This window comes from Scardinius erythrophthalmus, assembly GCF_964197995.2.
Source record: "Scardinius erythrophthalmus genome assembly, chromosome: 6".
Classification (NCBI taxonomy): Eukaryota; Metazoa; Chordata; class Actinopteri; order Cypriniformes; family Leuciscidae; genus Scardinius; species Scardinius erythrophthalmus.
Window position 1 is genome coordinate 5,232,020 of NC_138226.1, and position 25,657 is coordinate 5,257,676.

The 25,657-nt window shown below is 39.9% G+C and overlaps 1 protein-coding gene across 1 annotated transcript in view; it reads right to left on the reverse strand.

Moving 5' to 3' along the window:
- Window positions 1-1,962: 1,962 nt before the first annotated feature.
- lrp2a (low density lipoprotein receptor-related protein 2a) overlaps window positions 1,963-25,657 on the reverse strand; it is a gene marked incomplete at its 5' end in the record, with an annotated part of 103,155 nt that continues 79,460 nt past the window's right edge. The window contains 21 exons of the mRNA XM_081367703.1: window positions 1,963-2,719; window positions 3,760-3,831; window positions 4,368-4,484; window positions 4,598-4,705; window positions 5,800-5,926; window positions 7,406-7,523; window positions 7,741-7,808; window positions 8,841-8,931; window positions 9,143-9,262; window positions 10,375-10,554; window positions 10,633-10,853; window positions 12,018-12,146; window positions 12,256-12,421; window positions 12,746-12,889; window positions 14,569-14,700; window positions 15,959-16,090; window positions 16,221-16,349; window positions 16,504-16,626; window positions 17,257-17,394; window positions 18,478-18,594; window positions 18,862-18,978. Coding sequence (XP_081223829.1) covers window positions 2,549-2,719; window positions 3,760-3,831; window positions 4,368-4,484; window positions 4,598-4,705; window positions 5,800-5,926; window positions 7,406-7,523; window positions 7,741-7,808; window positions 8,841-8,931; window positions 9,143-9,262; window positions 10,375-10,554; window positions 10,633-10,853; window positions 12,018-12,146; window positions 12,256-12,421; window positions 12,746-12,889; window positions 14,569-14,700; window positions 15,959-16,090; window positions 16,221-16,349; window positions 16,504-16,626; window positions 17,257-17,394; window positions 18,478-18,594; window positions 18,862-18,978 — 2,720 coding nt within the window. The 3' untranslated portion in view covers window positions 1,963-2,548. The remainder of the gene's footprint in view (window positions 2,720-3,759; window positions 3,832-4,367; window positions 4,485-4,597; window positions 4,706-5,799; window positions 5,927-7,405; window positions 7,524-7,740; window positions 7,809-8,840; window positions 8,932-9,142; window positions 9,263-10,374; window positions 10,555-10,632; window positions 10,854-12,017; window positions 12,147-12,255; window positions 12,422-12,745; window positions 12,890-14,568; window positions 14,701-15,958; window positions 16,091-16,220; window positions 16,350-16,503; window positions 16,627-17,256; window positions 17,395-18,477; window positions 18,595-18,861; window positions 18,979-25,657) is intronic.

The window sequence follows — 25,657 nt, forward strand, 5'->3', positions numbered from 1 at the left end:
AGACCTCGCCTAAGCTCACGTTCATATACCTCCACTTTTGAGTGCAACTAAACAATCAACAGCCCAAATAATCAAGTCCCTGCCATATATTTCTTTTTTTCAATAACCGGTTACACTCTGATTCACATCACAATATGGAAGAAAAGATCTACTGTAGTTGCTTTCATCCTGAACCTAAAGGGGTGGTATAATGCTCTTTTCACAAGATGTAAAATACATCTTTGATGTCCCCAGAGTGTGTATGTGAAGTTTTAGCTCAAAATACCCCACAGATATTTTTATATAGCATGTTAAAATTGTCACTTTTTGAGGGTGAGCAAAAACACACCGTTTTTGTGTCTGTCCCTTTAAATGCAAATGAGCTGCTGCTCCCGGCACAGGGGGTGGAGCTTCAACAGCTTGTGTCCTGAAAATTTCAAAAACTTTTTTGTTTATGTTTAAATTAATGTAGCTGATGTGGAGTTAACTATCTTCTAATCATTGATTAGCATATTCTGTCTTGATAATCTATAAATCATGTTCCGGGGGCGGGGTTTATGTAAATTTTAGGGTTAGTGATGTCACTAACCCGGGAGGAATGTGGTGTAGTCTCTACCAGCCGTTTGTTGTAGTCCTTATAAAGCAATTTCTTTAAAAGCAAATATCTCCCTTTGCTTTGAACTTTGAGCATTGTAACTTTGCAGATGTTGTTTATGCTCAAACAGCAACATTACACACTGACTAAAGTTAGAAAAGTGAAATCATAATTAACCACCCCTTTAAAATCTTGTTATAACTTGTATTTAATTTTTTCTAATAAAAAAGTATATAGAAGAGGTGAGCATATTGGTGGAGGATGGATGGGTAGAACGTTCATGAAAGGACTAATTGAAATTAAGGAGTCTCTAAAATGTAAAAGTGTTTACGACCAGGCTTTTAAAAAAAAAAAAAAGATAATAAATCTCAAACCGCTCATTTAGCTCAGACCAACTGACCTCACAAAAAAAAATCTTTCTTCCAATTTTACACAAAAACATTCTCCCATAATCATTCCTCACACTCATTCCTTCAACCCTATTAGGGAACACATTTTTTGAAGATTTATTAAGTTTTAAGTAACCAGTATCACCTGTCTTCACTAATTTGCTCAACCCATATCATTTAGCCTATTAGTTGAAGAGAAGAAAAAAATGTATCAGCAATGACCAAGAAGTGTAGCCATATGTAACTCATATAGCTACAGTATGCATATATATATATTATATGTATATGTGTGTGTGAATATGTCGTGCATGTTGTACATAAAGAATCTGCACATTTCTTAAAAACAAACAAAACAAATTTATTTGATTTTTTTCACAGCAGCATTAATTTGTTTCCAGTTCTTTTTCTCATCAGAAATGGGCTTTATTAAGATGAATACATTCATGATATTCTTTTTTTTTAATGTCATTGATATACAAAATCACTTAAAATTGACTTTCCTGCCCATGGACTTGTCAGATGGGAAAGTAAATATGAAAAGCCCTTGAAGCGCTGATGGGACATCAGAGATCTCCAGCACAGGTCGAAGCAATCAGAGTCACAATCCTAACCCATGCATATAAACTGGGCAATTTCAAGTATTATTTAAATATATAAAACAGAAGTTGTGTTTTCTGCTTCTATTATGATGTGTTTACAGCAGAATATGTCACTGCATTATGATATTTTCACTTTCTTTAATGAGTCTCGCACAGTATTTAGAGTTTCATTTCTGCCATTATTCACTCACCCTGATGTCTCTGGAAACCCATTTTATGTTATATTATGGAAAATAATTTCATAAGGAAACTTCACACCGCTCTTTATCATATATTCAGTGGTAGTCCCCCTCACAAAGCACAAGTAACATGTACTAGTTTTATGGTTGTTTTTGGAGCCTGACAAAGAGAACATCTTAAAGTTGAGTAAATAATGACAGATTTTTTTTTTTTTTTTTTTCTGGGTGAACTATTCCTTTAATTGCACTCGGTAGATCTGATATTTCAGACAAACTGGTGTTTTGCTCTCTCTTGAATCTGGCCGCTCCACAAATGAGTGAGGTATATCTACATAAGTGATGCATATGCATAATCATATCAAACGGCAAAGTCTCAGACGGCTCTCGAAGCACTTTACTCAGTAACATTGGCATATGTGTGTGTGTTTTGTGTGTGAATCTCCAGGAATAAGTAATAATCTATTTCAAAATAATGTCTGACCAGAGGATATTATCAAACAAAATCTTTTCAATTTACAAATGTACAAAATATTCATAACATTCTCCTTCAGCAGCATCAGTGCAAAGATATACAAATATGACATCACAATAATAATAAAAAAAAGAATCATACAACATGAATTGGCATACAAAGTATCAGAAGGCAAAGTGTCTTTTCTGTAGGCTATACAAACATATCTATTCTCATCTATACTTTTTTTTTGTCAAAAATAATCTTAAATTGATTTCTGTTGTATGCAGGCTGCATATAAAAATAGATTCTGTGCAAAGGGAGTGTTTCTTTGTATTATTTCCCATGTGTGTTGGTCATATTTCACTGTCCTCTTTAACCAGGTTGGCCGTGTCTCTGAAGGTGTCCTCTGTTGGTGAATAGGCGCTGAGTTTCTCTCGCTTCTGGGGTTTGGGAGGTGGAACGAAAGGAGACGGCTGTGATGAAGAGCTGGCGTCTACAGCTCCAGATGTCGGCTCGTCCTGCATCTGACACGTGAGAGAGCAAAGACCATGTCAACTTTCAAAATTCTCAGATTAACACCCATATTCTGCTTAAAACCAAAGTCTCTTTTAAGGATTAGTCAATCTTAAGTTTATCAAGCGACGAGAATACTTTTTGTGCGCAAAAAGTAAACAAAAATAACGACTTTATTCCACTATTCATTTTCTTCTCTCTGGGCCTCGAGTGAGTTCACATGTTTTTGTGCAGCGCGTCTGTGTTGTACGTCACACGCATCACACATGACCAGCGTCGGCCAATAGTGAGCCTACGTATGACGTACAACACAGACGCGCTACGCTGAAACACTATGTGAAATAGCTCGAGGCCCAGAGAGAAGGAAATGAATAGTGGCATAAAGTCGTTATTTTTGTTTACTTTTTGCGCACAAAAAGTATTCTCGCCGCTTGATAAACTTAAGATTGAGCCACTGATGTCACATGGACTACTTTGATGATGTCTGTATTGCCTTTCTGGACGTGAACAGTATGCCGTCCATTGACTTTCAATGGAGGAACAGAAAGCTCTCGGACTAAATCTAAAATATCTTAAACTGTGTTCCGAAGATGAACGGAGGTCTTACGGCTTGGAACGACATGAGGGTGAGTCATTAATGACATAATTTTCATTTTTGGGTGAACTAACCCTTTAAGGCAAGTCCCCTTTGAAACGCCTCTCGGGTAGCTATTTCAGTCATGCAAGAGCAGCTCCTATCTCTTTGACTAATTGCTTGTGATTTTCTTTAATTGTAAGTCGCTAAAATGTGTCTGCTTAATGACAAAATGCAAATGTAATATTTGTGCTTCCTTGGCTAGCTGTTTCTTGTTTTACTCATTATTACTATTGGACAAGTGAAATTATAAATAAATGTTTACATAGTCAGAATATGACTAAATTCCAAAATTCCAATAACGTCACAAATCTCAATTTTAATGTGCATATATAAATGTGGTCAATGTACATTCAGTGTTCTGCTATAAAAACAATCATATATACTATTTGAAGTTTCCTTTGTCTTGTTGCTCACCTCTGAATAAGTAGGGTTTTCAAACGTTGTGCTTGGCTTCAGTTTTCTTTTAAAGAAACTCCATTTGGACTCCTGAGTAATAAAATACAAATAAAACATGGTTACGTGATGGAAAATCAACAGGAAACTAGACATGTACATTTTCTGAAGAGAATCTAAGTGGGGATTGCCGTGCGCAACTACACTGGCTCGAGCTAAAAAAAGCTCACCCACTTCTCTATGATATCCTAAGAGGAGTATGGGTGTTGTTTAACATGATGCTAACACATTAGGCTTGTTACTAGCGTGATGCTAACATGACATGTTGTTAGCATAATGCTAACAGTTAATATGATGCTAACATGTTTTAATGCTTCACTAGATGTTGCTAGCATGTGTTAACATGTTTTTGACATGTTCTTAGCATGTTTAGGTAGCTAGGAGATGCTAACATCATTTATTGAGCATTGAGCATTAATTAAGCATGTTGTTATCATGATGCTAACACATTTTATCATGTTTTAATAATTAGTTAGGATTTACTTAGCTAATCGCTATTAGCCATGTAGCTATTCACTGCTAGCATGTGTAGTGGAAAAAACTGAAGACAAACGTTCAGATGTCCTAACCTGAGTGGTCGTTTCCTCTGCGGGTTCGCTCTTCACTTCCACTGCATGTTGACGAGTGTGGTACGCGGGGTTTGAGAAGTTATTCTCCACTTGGTCACCACTGACGTTCACAGTGACCTGTATGAAGCACAGAAACACAAAACTAAAGACCCTGCTCAGAATTGAAATGTTCGATTTATACTGCAGAAGTGTCTAGAAGGTTATGAAAGGCGTTCGAGTAGTAGATATACCTGTGTAGCATGTATTACTGCAGGGTCGCTGGATGGGCCGGCTGCAGTTGAGTACAGAGGATTCTCAAATGTGATTGGCTGCCTCCCAGAGTCTGCAAAATTCTCATCCTAATAATAAAAAACAGATTCCAGATCAGACACAAAGAAAATGCCTTCCTTTAATATCTTTAGTAGTTGTTATTTTTCCAATGCTACGACCCACAGCTGGCTACAGACCAATACCAGTCAGGTGAGTTAAATCCACCAATATCTGGGCACTTTGTCAGATTACCATGTCTACTTGGCACTAAACAGAAGTTGTTTGCCTTTTAAAAGTTTGGGGTCAATGTTTTTGAAACAAGTGTCTTATGCTCACCAGGAATCTTAAAGAAATCATAACTGTGACTTTTGATAAATTTAATGCATCCTTGCTGAATAAAAGTATTAATTACTTTTTTTTAAAACATATTACTGACCCCAAACTTTTAAACAGAAGTGTAAAAGTTCATGTAATTAACATCAACTCGTTTGAAAAGCTCATTTTAATCATGACAGCTCTCGGAATAGTTTCTGAATGTTATTCAATATGGCAGTGATGATGTGTTTGGTCTTGGCGGACTAGATTTGCTGCTGCTATAGATCAAAATATGTACTTGCTACGGCTAATAGATACACAGACACGCTGTTGTGAGCATGTAAGACATTCTGCTACTGCATTAATAGACATACAATCCTGAAGCAGATCTAGGCAGGTGGAGCTGGGGGAGGTGGAGGGGTTCAGCGGTTCGCTAGGGGTTGCAGGACTAGTTTACAGCAAACACTGAACCAGACTATTTAAATGTTGAGCAAGCAATCTCATTGGCTGCAGGATCAGCAGAGGCCAATCAGCTTGTGCCATGCGGTAATGATGGGATTGCTAGCAGACCTATCAGCCTAAGCCCTCTAGCGTTTCATGACTAAACTAGATATATCAGTCGACCACTACTTTTAACAGGATCTTTATTAGCCAAAAGTTTTTTTTTTTAGTGTGATTAATGATACAGCGAAATCCAGTGAGAAACTAGTGCACTTAGAAATCCTGGAAATTATGTAATATTAACACTAGGGTCAAAGTCAAAAGGTCGAACGGGGATTTTACGCCTCATAGATTAGTCAGGAAAAATGTGCTGAGTGCACTTAACAATTCAGGAGACACAAGTTACTGTTAAAAAGGCCAGATTTACCAGCTGCATGGCCCTGTCGATGAACGACACCCCCAGAGTCTGAGGCTCCAGGTCCATCGTGACATTGTCACCCGAATGAAACGACACTCCATTTCCTGTGTCCCCCGACTTCACCAGGCTGCTCAGACTAAGAGAAACAGTGGAGAAATAATTGGTACATGATATCTAAATAACTGGAATAATAATTAGAAATAAACACTAACAACACATGGAAGAGTTTTTAAACATTTTTCATTTATATGCATCAGTATAACAATACATATATTTACTGACATATCATTTTACTAAACATTTTACATGACAGATTCCACAAGGGGACTTCTGAAACTTTTTGAGCGATAAAGTAAATTAATTGTAAAAGTTTTGAATCGATCCATATTAAAGGAATAGTTCACTTACAAATGAAAATTCTGTCATCAACCAAACAGTTGATGGACGCCATTTTAGGAAAAAAATACTATGGAAGTCAATGGGGTCCATCAACTGTTTGGATACCGACATTCTTCAAAATATCTTCTTTTCTGTTCAACAAAAGCAAGATATTCATACAGGTTTGAAACAACTTCAGGGTGAGTAAATTATGACAGAATTTTCATTTTAAAGTTAACTATTCCTTTAATGATTTCACAGGAAATTAAACCAACTTGTACAGTGTTTTCACTGCTCAAGTTTAAATCAGAGACCTTCTTAAAGATCTTAGAAAGATCTTAATTTTAGTCTAATGACATGGACACTTCATAGCCAAATAAAAAGCACATTAAAAGCAGTGCAACATTGATATCATTTGATAACACCAGCAAAGTCTTTGCAAATATTATATCATGAATATTCAATATGAATTAACTCTACAGTAGATTCATTCAAATAGGCGGCAACCAACAAATATTTAACAATTTGGATGTTGTATAACAGTGACAAGCTATTAGTAAAGTTAACAAAGTTAATAAGTTGGGGATATTTTGGAGATATTTTGGGAATATTTAATTTAATTTTATCAATCAATAAATTTCACTAGAAACAAACCTTGTTGTATTATTTTAATTTAATACTGTGAAGCTGCTTTGATACAATCTGTATTGTGAAAAGCGCTATACAAATATACTTGACTTGACTTGACTTAAAGTTATCGGTTTGATATTAAAAAATCACTATCAACATGTATACCATTGGAAAAATATATTATTGCTTTTATTCAGCTAGAATGTATTAAATTCAAGAAAAGTGACAATAAAGATATATAATGTTACAAAAGATTTCTATTTTAAATAAATACTTTCTATTCAACGAAGAATCCTGAAAAAAAATGCAACGTCTGCCAAATGCATAAATGTAAATGTATTTTTTTTATTAAAATAGAAAACAATATTACTGTTTTACTGTATTTTTGATAAAATAAAGGCAGCCTTGGTGATTTTTCAACTCCAAAAATAATAAATAAATAAAACGGCAAAAAAATTCCCTCCAAAATTCACAATAGATGTACTGTTCATACATCCACTAAAAGCACCTCGAGACCGGTTGGTTAAAGAGAAGTCATGTGTTTTTAAGTGTGGCTTAAGTGTTTAAATATGTTTCTACTGTATGTATTTGAGTGTTTGTGTTGTACCTCGGTAGTTTAGGCATTGACGGGATGAGAGAGCCGGTGCGCCTGTAGTTGAGGAAAAGTCCCACAACCAGAGCTCCAGTAATCAGAATAATAACCACTGCTAACAGGACGGTCACGGCTACAAACACACACAATATGTAAGATATATTAGTGCAGTCTCATTACACTTCATTTCAAATGAACATGATCCTTCGCTGGGAATGAGTAAAGCTGCTGAACGAGCTTATTAGAGAAATCAGAGTTGATAAATAACAGCATCACATGTTAAAAACTGTGAGTAAAGGTGCCTACTCAACACTTATACTTCACTAATTAACAAGTAAGAGTTTGTTTACCTGTCCCAGCAGGAGCACCTCTAGACTTCCCCATCTCACAGTAACTCCCTGAGTAACCGTATGGACACCTGAGGAGAAAAAACACGGACCTGTTAGAGACACTCCACAGTTCATTTCTAATCGCTTTGGAAAAATCACTTCTCTTGCTACTATTTGAGACTTACTGCATTTCACCAGTTTCATTCTAAAAAAGGAATTAAAATAATTATTTTCCTATTCCATGTCCTTAAAGGGGCCAAAGAATTTTTTACCTTGTGTACATTTGTATGGTTAATAGTTTTTTTCCAGACAAAATGTCAGAAACAGTTTAGAATTTCATGACCACAGCCATGCGTTCATGTGTTCAAATGTTGCAACAGTTCAGAGTCGTTTTAACAGCTTAGTTTAATAAATTGTATTTTTCTTAAACTTTTTTTATTTAAATTTAATACTTTTACAAATATTTAAATTATATATTTTCATATGAAATTTTGCAGCAGTTATTCATCACAAAATATAGAGGTTTTGAGTATGATAAATTATATATATATATATATATATATATATATATATATATATATATATATATATATATATATATAAAAATAGATAAAAGGCATTGAAAAAGCAGAAATGTTTATATGTGACCCTGGAGTATCGCCTGAAAGCTGAATAAATAAGCTTTTGAAAATCTGGAATCTGAGGGTGCAAAAAAATCGAAACATTGAGAAAATCGCCTTTAAAGTTGTCCATTTATGTTCACGATTGTGCTGCATTCACTAACAAAAATAAATGCTTTATATATTTACGCTAGGAAATTTACAAAATATCTTCATGGAACATGATCTTTACTTAATATATTTAGCAAATTTTTGGCATAAAAGAAAAATGGATAATTTTGACCCGTACAATGTATTGTTGGCTATTGCCACAAATATACCCGTGCGACTAATGACTGGTTTTGTGACCCAGGCTCACATATACTGTTTATAAATTATATAAATAAAATATATCGATATTAAAATATTACAGTATATCTATTGAAAATAATATTAATTTTGGATCAAATAAATGCAGTCTTGGTGAGCATAAGATACTCCTTGACTAGCGGTCACACTCACTTGCACTTGGGCAGGCCTCCCTCATCAGTGAAGCATGTTCCTCCGTTCATGCATCTGCATGCAAGCGGCATGGACACCTCTGCCTCAATGGCTGCAGGTGCGAAGGCCAGGCATGACATGATAATGCAACACAACCACAATATAATCACATCACAACAAGTCAAACACACACATGGCAATAATGAAATCATGCAGTATTCGATGCAGCACATGCATGTACGCTATGAAAAGGATTGATGGGACGTGATCTGATGATCTCACAAACAAACAGCAGTGGGCATCTGTGCATCTGCATCTCTTACCGGCATCACATTCATTCTTGTTGAAGGAGAGGAGCGTGGTTCCCTCCGGACAGGCACAGGTGTATCCACCCGGCCGCAGCAAACACAGGTGACTGCAGGCATCCTGACAGGGGTTGAGCACTGCAAGAGAAAGCAATGATTTATTCCGGCACAGAAAATTTACCCACCAGTACTTTGAATAATTCACCTAAGATGTGCCTATATTTAAGGTTTGTAACTATCAATTTACTAGTATTAGGTTTAAGCCTTTTTTGCTTTTAAATTAGGCAATAAATAATGTCAGATCTATTCTTTATCATATTATTCCATCAAAATTCATAAAAAGGAGAAAATAAGATAAATGAGTACCTTTCATTTGTTAAGTATTTCATTCAATTCATTATGCAAATATAGGTTTTAACACAAGAATTTATCAAATAGAAACAATGTTTCAAATTTCCAGCAAAAACAACTATATTGTGATATACAGTTTACTGTTCATACTAGGATATAAGATACCATGTTATTAGCTAGGAACAGTCCTTCAGCACAATGTGGTATTGTATTTAAATATAAGGGCTGCTTAACCCCTTTCTCTGCACCCCCGATTTTTGCAAGGGAGGCATTAATGACATACCCAAAATAAAAAGGTTGCTGCTCATAAGTCATTCTGAATAGACACTTAACTAACATAATTAGAAAGCCAACACTTGAGAGTTTATAGTTCAAGACTCAGAATTACTCTTGACTGTTATTAATGTGGCGATATATAATCTCAAACATAAAATAAAAATATGAACAATATATATTTTAAACGTATAAAAAAATGCATGTGGTTGTAGAGTAGAAACTTAGAAATACAATGAGGCAGAAGCCACAAGTGTGGTCATGCTTCATTTCAATTCTGATGATGTTATCTCTAAAAATATGAATTTTATAAAACATTTTCACAGACCATGTCATGTGTGTTTTTATATTATTGCCCCCTGTAAGTTCCCTTGCAGTCTATTGTCTATGTCTGGTGTGTCAAATTTCCTCATTCATGTTTCTATTGTTGTCACTCGACAAAACTTTCACACCTTTGCTGGGTATGAGACCTAATCTTTTTCTATTTTAAGCTTTTTTCTATGCTTTTCCTCAAAACTCACTTTAAACCACCAACGAGTGTTTGCAATAACTTCCAATTGTGATCTAATGTGGATTGTGATCATATATTGTTGAAATATGTTTCTTTTTATAAGTTGTTGTCTCACCTGAGTGGTTGTGTCGGTGCTGTTGGTAGATGCGTACTTGAGTCAGCCAGGGGTTTATGGTCAACACCTTCACCTTGTCTCCTTTCCCAAACTTATCTTTTTTCCACACTTCTCCCTTTTCTTTAGTCGTCCAGTACACATGGCCCTCGAACACATCCAGACTGTAGGGATGCCCGATGTCTGCAATGAAAACAAACGTGTGAACGACGGCCATTCAAAGGTTTGAGATGTTCCCGGTCGTATGCTCCAGTGTCTCACCTCCTGATATGATAATTTGCCGGTCTGTTCCATCCACTTTCATGGACTCGATGATGTTCTCTTTTGAGTCACACCAGTAGATCCGGTTTTCATTCAGGTAGTCCAAAGCTAAACCAGTAGGCCAGCCCAGATCTTCATCTAACAGCACCTCTCTGTGCTGCCCATCCATCCACGCCACCTCAATCTTGGGCTTTCTGCCCCAGTCAGTCCAGAACATCTTCCTATAATATATACATGCACAAAATGATGCTCATTAATGACAACAACAGCACAGCATGAGTTCTGAACGATCAAGGCTCCCACAGCTTACACTCTTAAAAATAAAAGTCCAAAAGGGAGTTTTCGCAGCGATGCCATAGAAGAACCAGAACCTTTTAGTGAACAGTTCTTTAAAAAAAAAAAATCTTATTGTGAACATTTAAAAAATCTGAAGAACCTTTTTCCACTATAAATAACCTTTTGTGAAACGGAAAGGTTTCATGGATGTTAAAGCCAATTCAAACCGACAGACGGCAACAGATAATTTTTCGGATCAGTGTGTCTTTTGGAGCAAGTTTTCAGTGATTAAACATGTCTGAGAAGTGAGGTACTGTAATCTGGTGACTGTCCGCGTTGGTCTGTGAATAGGCCCAATAAAAGTTGTTCCTGAAACCAATTAATGCCAATAAAGAACCTTTTATTTTTAAGAGTGATGATCAATATATTTTCAATGTTTCCTCCACACTGTTTCAGACCAGTTCACTAACAAAACACTCCAAATTGAGAAGTGATTTGACTATTCATAGAAAAGAATCGGTACAAAAAGAAAGATTCACATACTGTACAAATCTCTACATAAGAGCAATATCTAGCCAAAAACATTTCTTCAACATAACTTAAAATATATTTTTGTTTATTTAATTCCCATGGCTTCTCCAGACCTGAAAATCACAATTAAAAAATTGCCAGATATTTCCACACAGCAAAAAAAATACGTTTTTCATCAGTATTTTTGTCTTGTTTTCCTGTATAAATATCTGAAAAATTCTTAAATCAAGATTGCAAACATAACATAAGATAAAAAGGGGAAGAAAAAAACATTTTTTTCCCTTTGAATTAAGCTTTTATTTTATCCCATTGGCATATATTTGTTCTTGTTTTAAGCATAAATCAATTCATTTTGATAAGTTTTTCAGAAACAAGACTTTTCATCTTATGTCATTTTGCATCTCAAGTAAATGTATCTTGATGTAAGAATGTTGAGATAGTTGTACTGGAAAAAGGACAAAAATACAAAGTAAGAAAATTATTTTTCGCAGTGCAGGATTTTCATAACCATGCATCTCTCAAGACTGCCCACTGAATTTTTCAATCCCAAGTGGGCAGTTATATATTCATGTTCTTACCCTAGACCAGGGTTGACCACAATAGCAGCCGGCTGATCAAGATGAGTGTAAATTAACCACTTTCTGTAACGTCCATCCAGTTTAGCCACTTCGATTCTATTAGTCCCAGCATCCGTCCAGTAAATATGGCTACATATAACGGAAATGACAAAAAGCATAGCAGATAGATATTTATTTTTCTGGAACTGTTTGCATCAGACCTCAAGTAAAGTAAAGTTTAGAAAAGCAGTGCACAAACCCTCCAATCCAGTCCACAGCGATGCCATCAGGACTGGAGATGTATCTGAGGTCCAGGTCCACCTCTTTTACAGGATTATTTCCATGGTCATCAAACGTGGTCATATACGCCCTCTTGATCGAGCCGAACTCAGAGCCTCGTCCCAACACTGTCCAGTACACTATACCTGAAAATCATTATGCTTCAGTTTGCATTCATAAACCTGATTATAGAAACAAGAAGATAATACAGTTCAACAGTGATCATGTTTTCAGGAACTTAGGACGGTATGGTAGGAATTTCAAAACATTCTTCAATAAAGATTTCACAAAGTCACAAACTAATAAGCACCAAGATGATTCGCAATCAGAAAAAAAGTGTATTTCTCTATAGAGATATAATTGTATTCCTGTTTTATTGTGCTGTAAATTATGCTTCCTTGTGCTGCATCTGCATCAAAACATATATGGGATATTCGGTGGGATATCTCGAGTCGTGAATAGTGCCTTACTGAGACCGAGGCCTTCTGGGTCCCACAGGTAGTCCAGTGCCTGAATGTGCTCTGCATTATCCACATAATCAGAGTACTGTGCAGACGAGAGATTAAAGCGACGGATGCGCACGTTATCAGGCAATAGCAACACGGGAGGATTTCCTGAGGAAAAAAGAAACAGAAAACGAAAGAAACAACAGGAGAGTGAGAAAGGGACACACTGAATTAGGACGTCACAGCCTATCTGTTTATGATCACGATAATTAATTAAAATAGTATGATAGCAAATACCAGTTTGCAATATCAAGCAGTATAACGTATTGGTTTTGTACAGCTAAAATAACTGGAAACGAATGACACTGGAAGTCAAATTCAAGTTACAAATGGCCACATCCACTCTTACATTAAGAATATGGTGGATCGACATTAGACAATTGACCATTTTTCCTGCAAAATGTAGTTAAAATTTTTGCTCATGTGACTGCACTGCACCTTAAGGCAGCAGCCTACCTGAAATGATTGACGCTTTGATGATTTTCAACAATTTGAAACACTCTACATGCAGCAACTCACAAATGTGCATCATTGTCATTGAATTCCATTGAATTTAACTGTATGCATTCTACCATAACAAATTAAAACATTTCTGTCCAAAAAACACTTCTGTCACAAAATATGCAACCTTGAGACTCAGACCTTTCTGACAATATGTGTTTTGTCAAGATTAGAAAATATTTTGATCATAAATTATGAAGCATGACAACGCCCAAAAGGGGAAGAGCCTGATAAAATAATTTAGAGCACCGTTTCTATGGTAACATAATGTCCAATTTCAAAACAGTTTTCACCGGATGAATTCTGAGACCGTAAGCTTTCAAATGATACCTAATTTATGATAACTACTAAAATATGTGATGTAATAAAAAAGGCAATAAAAAATATAATATTATATTTTAGAGGATAATATGTATATTATACTTTTTAGAGGATAATATTATTTTATATATTTTTTTTATTGACAAATACTAGATTAAATGTTTTATTATGAACTTTAAGCATGAAAACCAAAGTTTAAATTATTAAAAGTGTGTGCGTCGACTTTTGTGACAAACGCCAGAAACGCCTGTTATGATGTAGATTTTTTGAGGTGCGCTCTTAAATTCATCTATTACTGTTCTGGCATAAATTGTAACAAAAAACAATGCTGAAATATCTATTAAGGAGTCTTAGACCTTTCCAACGATATACAGTTTGTCACAAATAGATTAGGATTTAATAGTAATGTAGTGTAGTAAATTTAGGTTGCCCGTATACGGGCAGGTGACAGTTAAGGAGTTTGGAAATAGCAGGTTGCCAAGCTAACACCTCGATAATCTAAAAAAACATAAAAATATGTTTAAAACCAACGAATATTGGATAAAAGTCATTTTCAGTCATTCTCAAAAATGTTATCAATATTTTTCAGTACTGAATAATTATATTTATATTGATATATTTATATTTGTAATCAACATTTCTATATTTTTTCCAATAAGCTTACTGAAGTGTGTTATAGAATTGTTTCCTAAATTTGGACAATATAATGCAAGCACTGTAAAATGTTTTGCCACAAACTCAACTCCGTCATGCTGATATCACGAGACGGCTTTTCACCTCAACGAGAAATATTGTCACATTTTAATATCATGTCATGAGATCTCAGCCTTTCAGGAACACGCCCATGTTACTAGCTCACTAGGTTTCAGAAACAAATGCATAGAATGCTACAAATGACAAAAGTGAAAGATGCAGATATCCATCCCATCAATCCCAGAGAGAAATAATAAAACTGCAGGCCTCACCCTCAGCGGCGCATTCGACTCCCGGCTGCTCTCCCACGGATCGAAAGCCTTCAGCGCAGAAACACTCGTAAGTGCCCTTAGTGTTCCTGCACTGCTGAGGGCACATCCCGTAAATCTCACACTCGTTCACATCTGCAGATGGGGACAAAACACTCAACATTACACATTCAGTGTATTTTTAACAATCGCTAGGACACATTTCTCAAGAGCCTTCACACAGTTCTTCTAACCAACTTTCAGCAGTTAATTTCACATTCATAATAAAACCACTTCATACAGTATATGTCTCGAATCAACTCATTCTTCCATAACACTAGCAAAGGTTGTCACCCAGCAAACACACTTTACTATACATGTATATTACTATAAAAGAATGACCTGCTAACAACAGGTAGCATACAATGTTTTCTTTTGTAAAATTTCTTTACAAAACAAGAAAGACACTTCTCTACTGTTTCGAATTCAATGCAATGCATGTTATGTGGTCCATGTTTACGTCACAGAAGAATATTATTTAAGTTTTCCACTTTTGTCTAGATGGTCGTGAAATTGAAAAAGCGAACAAAATATTGAGAAATGGATCTTAGAAATAAAATTGTAACACCTGTGTAAGTGTTCAGCTACATCTAATCGTTTTAGCTTTGGAATATATTTCAGTATAGTATCAGTGTGGAAAAGCATCAAATTACGGATAAATAAATTGTTTATTAATAATTAATTAAATGAAATCACTTTTTTAATATTTAAGTTCACTTTAAAATGAAAATTCTGTCATCATATACTCACCCTCATGTTGTTTCAAACCTGTGTGAATTTCTTTCTTCTGCTGAACAGAAAGGAAGACATTTAGAAGAATATCAGTAACCAGACAGTTTCTGGTCCCATTGACTTCCATAGTATATTTTTTTCCTACTATGGAAGTCAATGGGACCCAGAAACTGCCTGGTTACTGATATTCTTCTAAATGTCTTCCTTTCTGTTCAGCAGAAGAAAGAAATTCATACAGGTTTAAAACAACATGAGGGTGAGTATATAATGACAGAATTTTCATTTTAAAGTGAACTACTCCTTTAATTTAATTTGAAAGTAAAAGTCACTGAATGCATTCAGTACTAAAGTCTTTTAACTTATAACGTTGTGTCTAAGCATTGTGCACGGACGGCATGTGCTTCTTATGTTGCTCCCATCCAGACAGAAAAGATTCCATGAAAAGGACAGAATATAAAAAAAAACAGAATTGTGATTTGAGTTTTGAAACAGATCAGTCGCTGAAACCCCTGCAGGAGTTCCCGTTGTCCTGGCCGGCTTCCGGAATGCCTCTATATAAGCCTGTTTTATTGTAAATATTGAGGTCTTCTAATAAAGAAAGTATTAAGATGACATCACAAACCATCGCAGGTGTTCTTGTCCTCCGGGTTAGGTTTATATCCAGGTCTGCAAGAGCAAATGAAGCCTCTGGACGACAAATCTGTGCAGTTATGCTCACACAGATTCTCACTGCATGAGCGCCCATGGCCGTCGTCTGACAAAGAGAGATGAAGAAACGTTACAAAAACAAGATTTTTTGTTAGTATAAATTGTCATCCACTTTTGTTCATGCAAAAAAAGAAGATAATAAACAACATAAGGGTGAGTAAATGAAGAAAACTCACAGCAGCCAAGCTCATCGGTCTGGTCTTCGCAGTCGTCATAGTCGTCGCAGGCGTACTGCTCAGGGATGCAGTGACCGTTTCCACATTTATACTCATCTGCAGAGCAGGGTCCGTGTGTGGGAGTCACACCTGAGCAATCATTCACACAAAGCAGGGTGTTTTAACACAGTTTAAATAGAATTTGGGGAATTTAAAAGGTATAAACGGGTACATATTACTTATAGTCAGCATAATAAATGCTAGTCTGTATGATGTGAATATCTGTCGATTGGCCATCACTCACAATGCTCCGCCCTCTCGTCGGTTCCATCACCGCAGTCATCTATAGAGTTGCAGAGCTCGTGACTGTAGATGCAGCGGGTGTTATCGCAACGGAAACGGAACGGAGGATCGCATGAGATGTCCACTGAGGAGACAAGACACGTGAAGTTTGTGCATGTTAAAACTGTTCTACATATAAAATGCCAAAACTTGCCTTTTACTGGGTTATATAGCTGATATACTCGCAAATTGTACTAGAAATATACTAGTTGGATAGGATTTATGCACTTTAAAAACTTCAAGGTTTATATAGGGATAGATGGATGAGATCGATTGGATGGATGGATGGATGTGATCGATTGGATGGATGGATGGATGTGATCGATTGGATGGATGGATGGATGGATGTGATCGATTGGATGGATGGATGGATGGATGTGATCGATTGGATGGATGGATGGATGGATGTGATCGATTGGATGGATGGATGGATGGATGGATGTGATCGATTGGATGGATGGATGGATGGATGGATGGATGTGATCGATTGGATGGATGGATGGATGGATGTGATCGATTGGATGGATGGATGGATGGATGTGATCGATTGGATGGATGGATGAATATGATCGATTGGATGGATGGATGAATGTGATGGATGGATGGACAGACAGACAGAGAGATAGATAGATAGATAGATAGATAGATAGATAGATAGATAGATAGATGGATAGATAGATAGATAGATAGATAGATAGATAGATGTGTTTCTCACAGCAGAGATGTAGTTCCTCATCTGAATTATCCCCACAGTCATTATCTCCGTCACATATCCAGTGCTGCTGCACACACACGTGGTTCTTACACTCAAACAGGAAGGGTGGACAGTAGGTGCTGTTCGGGTAGCGTGCGGCTGAAATGTGGACACACACACACACACACACACACACACACACACACACACACACACACACACACACACACACACACACACACACACACACACACACACACACACACACACACACACACACACACACACACACAACTCAACATAAATTTCCATAATACATTTAGCATTTGGCATTTGAAAGCGTCTAACATTGCATTCAAACAATCATCTTTTGATTTGGGTTCCTTGCCACAGTCGTCTCTGGCTTTCTCAGTTGGGGTTTAAAAGAAAAGACACTTAATATTCAATAGTATTATTAAATTGACTGCACTGACAATATCAGATGACAACAAAACTTGACTCGAGCTGTATAACGGCACTTTTGTCAAATGTAGTGCTACTTAGAGCTGAATTAAACTCATTTCATAATTCATGAACTGAACTGAACCAACACTGAACTGACTTGAGCTGAATAATTACACTATACGCTCTATGCACGATCATTTCCGCGTTTTGTCTCAGCCCGCCTAGTTAGAAGCCGTTCTAACATTCGGTGGAGATAATGGCAAATTACACTCGCTGTTTACAAGAACTTCCAGCGGTTAACGTGAATGATGTTAACAATATTGTGAGGCAGTTAGCTGTCACACCTAAGAGTAAGAAAGAGAAGGGCTTTAAATGATATATTTTGAGCTACGTCGACAACTTTGAGGGTGAGTATGAGTTTATTACTGCGAACCTGCTTTGAAACAATCTGTGTTGTACTTAGAATTATTTACATAAAGGTGACTTGACTTCAGTTGGACTCAAACCCAGGGCCCAGGCATGGCTTAATGTTTAAGCCACAGGGATGCTGCACAACAGGTTCCTGATCTTATTGTGAATGATTCATCTGTGTAAATTGGTGTTTGTAATCTTTAATCAAAATGTAAAATTTCCATGAGTTTCTAAGGCCAAGATATTCCCTAGTTTCCATACCAGTGGGAACAGTTACAGATGCACAACCCTTTTGGACTCTAGAGGGCGCTATGATATAATCAACAGCTGTCTTGTTCTCAGGTGCATTTCCAGAATTAAAACAGATAAAAAGCGCGGCACACTCACGACAGGAGCTTTCATCGGTGAAGTCGAGACAGTCAGCGTTGCCGTCACATTTGAAGCGCTCGGAGATGCAGTGGCCGCTACCACACTGGAAGTAACCCGGGTGACAGGTCCGCAGCTCTGAAACACATTCATCCAACAAAGAATAAAGCCAATCTCTCTCAATCCTCCATGGAGAATGAATTATGCACACTTCCTGTAAGTCATTCACAAGGTATCCAGGCGCACAAATGCTTTGAGATATCACCCACTGAGGATCAATCTGTGATAAAAAGACAGTATTATGATGTCGAACATGTCGGCTAGTGCCACGGCCACACTCTTTCTCTCTCCATCTGTCTTTTGATGGCCTTTCCTTTCTGCTGTCTCTTCTTTTCTTTCACTCACCACAGTCTCTCTCGTCAGAGTTGTCCTCGCAGTCGTTGTCATGGTCACACACCCAGCGGTCAGGAATGCAGTGCAGGTTGTCGCAGCGGTACTCGCTCTCAGTGCACGGACGAGGGGCTGTGGACGCATAAGAAGCGTGTCAGTCTGACACACATGAACATACATAAAAGGCAGACAGGCCATTAGAGCAATAAGGTCCAAGTGGCTGTTGGTCACAGTGATTTACCACAAGTAAGGGGCGTTCTTAAGCATGAAGAATGCCTAAAACCCTCTTAACTGTGGTACAATTATTGTTGAACAAACAATACAGCAATTTTGTGCATTGAAATGCAACTAATTTTGTCAGAATGTTCAGAGAACATTCAAAAGTAATGTTTTTCAAAATGAAGACATAGAATGTTCCTTTAACATTCATATAACCGAGTAAAAAGCTTTTAAAGTCCCCCTGTGGTGAACGTTTTTAATGTTGTTAATTTGTCTATGTGGTGTTTTTAATCAGCTTTAAGACAAACCAAGTGCAAATTCATAAGTCGACACCATTGCGGAGTAGTTTCTCTTTAAAACTGCACTGAACCTACCCTGGAAATTCAGAGTTCTCGCGAGAGCACAAATTAAATTTGCTCAGCGAGTTGCTCTGGCGTCGAGTAATGATGCTCATTAACTATGCCCTTGTATCCGAGCTGCACCAATCACATCAGGTTATCTGATACAGGTGGGCCAGAGGCGAGCTAAACCGATGACGACAGCGCTGTGACGTCGAAGGCAAGATGGCTATGGATGAACACCAGTTGTTTGAAATGGCTTTGGCCGCTACAATGAACGAGTTAGACTTGGCTTTTTATCTAAAAGAGGAACAGAAGTTGGCGCTCGAATCGTTCCTTTGCAAGAAGGGCGTTTTAGCTGTTTTGGCGACTAAAACATATACGGCGATACGGCAAGAGTCTAATCTACCAGTTAGCTCCGCCGGTAGCTAAGGGTATGGGGTTTGTTGTGATTGGTCGTAGTGTTATCCAATTGCGTGAAATGAGATTTTCAAATGCATGCTTGGCGCCGCCCCTCGAGCTGGCCCATTTTCATTTGTCGATGCCAGACCATTAATCTTTCAGATTTAGGTCTGGATTTCCAGGCTACAGTGAACCAAAGACAGTCTCAAAAACATGGTTTGAAATCGCTGACGTCACAAACTACCGTGTAACAAATCACGACAACGTGTGATCGTCAACGAGTGGATCTCTGTGCTGGAGTGAGGGAGTGGAGGCGGGGCTAATTTGCATATTCATAGAACCATGTATACTTAATGAGGCAAGAGTGTAAAGTGACATTCAAAAGTAAAGTGAGATCCTGTTCTTCGTGATCCCATGTTTCCAAATTTAGTTAGTGTGTAATGTTGCTGTTAGAGCATAAATAATATCTGTAAAATTATAAAGCTCAAAGTTCAATGCCAAGCGAGATATTTTATTTAACAGAAGTTGACTACAGTGAACGGCTCGTTTGGACTACATCTGTCACAGTGTCTGGTTGTGTTCCCCTGGTATCCACTAGATGTCCTCATTTCCCCACGGTGTCATTCACAGGAACTACCTTTCCCACAATTCCAGTCTGTGTGATTGCACAGGTGTTTGTTATCTGTTTCCAGCTGTCTCTCGTTGTCATCTAGTTTGTTCCTGTATTTAAAGCCCTGTTTGTTCCATGTCCTGTGTGTATCGTTGTTGTTGTCACACCGCGTTTGGTTTCCCGTGTTCCCTGAGCCTGTTTATTGTTTACTGTTTTGGATTGCTTCACTGGATTTTGAACCCTGCCTGTTTTGACCATTCTTTGGATTACCCTTTTAATAAACCTCACCTCAACTGCACTTGGATCCTCCTCACTGTCTTTCTTGAGCGGATCGTGACAGAACGAACCAGCCAATATGTGGATTCAGCGGAGTGAGGTTTTTCCTCAGGGAGAGGAGAAGGGATCTTCAATCTCCTTATTTGAGTACTTCGCCAGATGCGCTCAAAGGACTTGGGAGGAGGAGAGGACCATGGCCGATGACGATCAGCGGAAAGGAGAGCCTTCACCACTGATCCCGAGACGGAGGAGGAGGAGAAAGACTTCCTCCATGCCTGTTCCGGTGGTCCCAACTCCGGTGGTCCCAGTTTCGGTGGTCCCGAATCCAGTGGTCCCAGTTCCGGTGGTCCCAGTGCCGGTGGTCCCAGTGCCGGTGGTCCCAGTGCCGGTGGTCTCAGTTCCAGTGGTGCCAGTTCCTGTGCCGGAGCCAGTGTCTGTTCCTGTGTCTGTGTCTGTTCCAGTTCCTAAGCCAGTGGTGTCTGTTCCAGTCTCTGGGCCGGAGCCAGTGTCTGTTCCTGAGTCGGAGCCAGTCTCTGTTCCTGTGTCGGTTCCTGTGTCGGTTCCTGTGTCTGTGTCTGTTCCTGTTCCAGAGCCGGTGACATCTATTCCTGAGCCCTCAGTGACCGCGACACTGGCCATTATGGCCACAGCCATGTGGTGTGTGTGGGCTGCGCGCACGCTTGGACCGGTGGTGTCTGTTCCAGGGCCGGTGGTGCCAGTTCCAGTGCCCGAGCCGGTGGTGCCAGTTCCAGTGCCTGAGCCGGTGGTGCCAGTTCCAATGCCCGAGCCTATGGTGCCTGAGCCGGTGGTTCCAGTGCCCGAGCCGGTGGTGCCAGTTCCAGTGCCTGAGTCGGTGGTGCCAGTTCCAGTGCCTGAGCCGGTGGTGCCAGTTCCAGTGCCCGAGCCGGTGGTGCCAGTTCCAGTGCCAGTTCCGGTGGTGCCAGTTCCAGTGCTTGAGCCGGTGGTGCCAGTTCCAGTGCCCGAGCCGGTGGTGCCAGTTCCAGTGCCAGTTCCGGTGGTGCCAGTTCCAGTGCTTGAGTCGGTGGTGCCAGTTCCAGTGCTTGAGTCGGTGGTGCCAGTTCCAGTGCCTGAGCCGGTGGTGCCAGTTCCAGTGCCCGAGCCGGTGGTGCCAGTTCCAGTGCCCGAGCCGGTGGTGCCAGTTCCAGTGCCAGTTCCGGTGGTGCCAGTTCCAGTGCTTGAGTCGGTGGTGCCAGTTCCAGTGCCTGAGCCGGTGGTGCCAGTTCCAGTGCCCGAGCCGGTGGTGCCAGTTCCAGTGCCAGTTCCGGTGGTGCCAGTTCCAGTGCTTGAGCCGGTGGTGCCAGTTCCACCATCCGAGGGGTCGTCTCCACCGTGGCCGCCCGAGGGGTCGTCTCCGCCCTGGCCGCCCGAGGGGTCGTCTCCGCCCTGGCCGCCCGAGGGAATGTCTCCGCCCTGGCCGCCCGAGGGAAAGTCTCCGTCCTGGCCGCCCGAGGGAGAGTCTCCGCCCTGGCCGCCCGAGGGGTCTTCTCCGCCCTGGCCGCCCGAGGGGTCTTCTCCGCCCTGGCCGCCCGAGGGGTCTTCTCCGCCCTGGCCGCCTGAGGGGTCTTCTCCGCCCTGGCCGCCCGAGGGGTCTTCACCGCCCTGGCCGCCCAATGGACTGTCGTCTCCGTCCCGGCCGCCCGAGGGACTGTCGTCTCCGTCCCGGCCGCCCGAGGGACTGTTCGCTTCGCCCCGGCCGCCCGAGGGACTGTTCGCTTCGCCCCGGCCACCGGATGAACTGTTTGCTTCGCACTGTTTCCCCAATGTACTGTCTGTGTCACCCTGGCTCCCTTTGAGTCTGTTACCCCCTGTTTCTGTTTCCCTTCATGGACCTGGCCCCCGTCCCTCCCCCTGATCCTCCACCTTGCCACCTCCCTCCTGAGTTTTTGTTTTGTTCCGTGTCTGGTCTTGGAGTGTCTGGGAGCCACTCCGTAGAGGGGGGGTTATGTCACAGTGTCTGGTTGTGTTCCCCTGGTATCCACTAGATGTCCTCATTTCCCCACGGTGTCATTCACAGGAACTACCTTTCCCACAATTCCAGTCTGTGTGATTGCACAGGTGTTTGTTATCTGTTTCCAGCTGTCTCTCGTTGTCATCTAGTTTGTTCCTGTATTTAAAGCCCTGTTTGTTCCATGTCCTGTGTGTATCGTTGTTGTTGTCACACCGCGTTTGGTTTCCCGTGTTCCCTGAGCCTGTTTATTGTTTACTGTTTTGGATTGCTTCACTGGATTTTGAACCCTGCCTGTTTTGACCATTCTTTGGATTACCCTTTTAATAAACCTCACCTCAACTGCACTTGGATCCTCCTCACTGTCTTTCTTGAGCGGATCGTGACAACATCCCTCTACTTCCTTCTTTAATTATGTCACTAGAACCGTTTTTTGACTAACCTCCGCCCACAGGAATGCTCCCTCAACTCTACTGGCTATTGCGCACTTCTTATAACCTACTGTGTTTACTCAGCTCTTACGGTGATTTTCTGAAGTAAAACTGACACTTCATCTTTTGTGTGATGTACAATAAACTTTATTAAACTCATCAGTATATGTTTGATCATCATTCGGACCTGGTTCGAAACAGCTGACTTGTAGGCTATTAATAAATAATGGATACATAGCCTACAAGCAGATGACAAATACGTTATAATAACCGTAATTAAACTACTAAACTATACCTGTTTCATCTCTATACAGCACTCTGACTGTGTAGGCATTATTGTCCGACTCGAAATGAACACCGTTACTGAGAGTTTCTGATTTTATCATCATTCCGTGAGATGAATTTGTCCTGAGAGACTGAGCGCGAGCTCGTGAAGCTCCGCCCCCTGGGTCGTCCAGCAGCAGCTTATTTGCATTTAAAGGGCACACACTAAAACAGAGCGTTTTTCTGAGCCCCAAAAAATGACAATTTAAAGATGCTGTAAAAAATGGTCTGTTGGGTATTTTGAGCTGAAACTTCACATACACACTCTGGGGACATCAGAGACTTATTTTACATCTTGTGAAAAGGGGCATAATATGGGACCTTTGAGGCATGAATAATTTTTTATTCAAGGAAAAAACGTTTAAGTATGTCATTTTGGTGATCAAAGACGAGTTTTAAAGGGATAGTTCAGGATTTTAGACATGAATCTCTATAGCTTCCCCATAAGCAGTGTGGTGCATTGACCATGACTTACCCCCGACAGCGTCCTGTGAGCCGAGCTCCGGTCCAGTTTTGGTCAAGATGAAATTAGTCCGGCAAGTTTGCTGGGGTCACGGCAATAAAGCTTTTTTCTTCTCAAATCAATATGTGTTCAAAAGAGTGATATATTTGCGTCACAAAACCGCTGTCTATGGAGAGGTCAGACCTCGTAATGGCTTGGCACTATTTTCTCCCCCGTCATAACACTGCGCGCTGCCGCTACCTACAGCCACCTGGGAGCCGCGCACGTGTCACTTTGTTAACAGCTCGTAAAGAGAACGATAACATGTCTGACTACAGCAGCGACGATGACAACATTGACTTCGACACACAGCCAAAATGATATCTTTTGGGATATCAAAAGGATAGCTTCTTTATCTTCGCCAGTTTGGAGTTCACATTGAAGCCCAGAGCAATGAGCCAAAGTCGCCTCAGAGCAACATCTGCCACAGGAAATCTTTGAAATGTGTGAGGAGAAAGCGCCACATCTTTGTTTGTACAGTCCGGATAGTCACAATTCCGCACCATTTTCTACAAAGCTTGTACAAACTGATCGCTCTTGGTGAGTAGCTATGTTAGCTCGTTCGTGTAGCTGTTCTGAGCACGTAAACACTGCTGTAAACACTGCCGAACAACTGAAAAAGTGGTGTGCGCCTGCGCAGCTCGCAGCTGGCTGTAGGTAGCGGCAGCGCGCAGTGTTATGACAGGGGAGAAAATAGTGCCAAGCCATTACGAGGTCTGACCTCTCCATAGACAACGTTTTAGAGACGCAAATATATCACTCTTTTGAACACATATTGATTTGAGAAGAAAAAAGCTTTATTGCCGTGACCCCAGCAAACTTGCCGGACTAATTTCATCTTGACCAAAACTGGACCGGAGCTCGGCTCACAGGACACTGTCGGGGGTAAGTCATGGTCAATGCACCACACTGCTTATGGGGAAGCTATAGAGATTCATGTCTAAAATCCTGAACTATCCCTTTAAGGGATACAATTATTGACTACAGGGAGACTTTAAAACTGGACATTTAGACCATTCAGAAATAACGTTTTCATAACGTTAGTAAAAAGTTTAAGAAAGTTGTTGCGTAATGGCCCAAGATCTGGCACTTCAAAAAAGAATAATTCCGGCATAACGCAGTAATATAGTATGTCTAGTGAACAGCAATGTTTCATTAAGTGCTTATAAGGCCAAAGCGCAGCAGAAACACGACCTGAAGCGTTTAAGTAAAGCACAACAAGCCTCTGACACAGATGAGGGCGATGATTAGGCTGTGCTTCACTGTCTCAGGATTACATCTGATGAGCTACGGCTTGCCCTTCAGCAAGAGGACCATTTTTCGGAGGTGAGTTCATAGCTGAATTCATCAGGGGAATGACCCGCGTTCACCCCCCCCCCCCCCACAGCTCTTCTGCAGGGAGGAGAAAGTGCTGAAAAAATCAGCATGCCGCTCAAAGGTTTAGCGCTGACCATTTGTCAACCTTTCACACCTCACAGCACCTTGTCTGCCATCACGCCGTCTCCTCCACGCTTTCTGTCTTTCCAATTTGTTCCCATCAAATCTTTTCTTCCATGTCTTTACTGTTACTGTTTCTCTGGTAAGCAGGGCTTGACGTTAACTTTTTTGCTCACCAGCCACTGTGGCTAGAAGTTTTCCGAAGTTCCTAGCCACTCAACATTTTCACAGGCCACAATTTTGACATCGATACCATGGGGAAAAACTGCCATATAGATATATTTTTTATATTATCTCATAATTTGG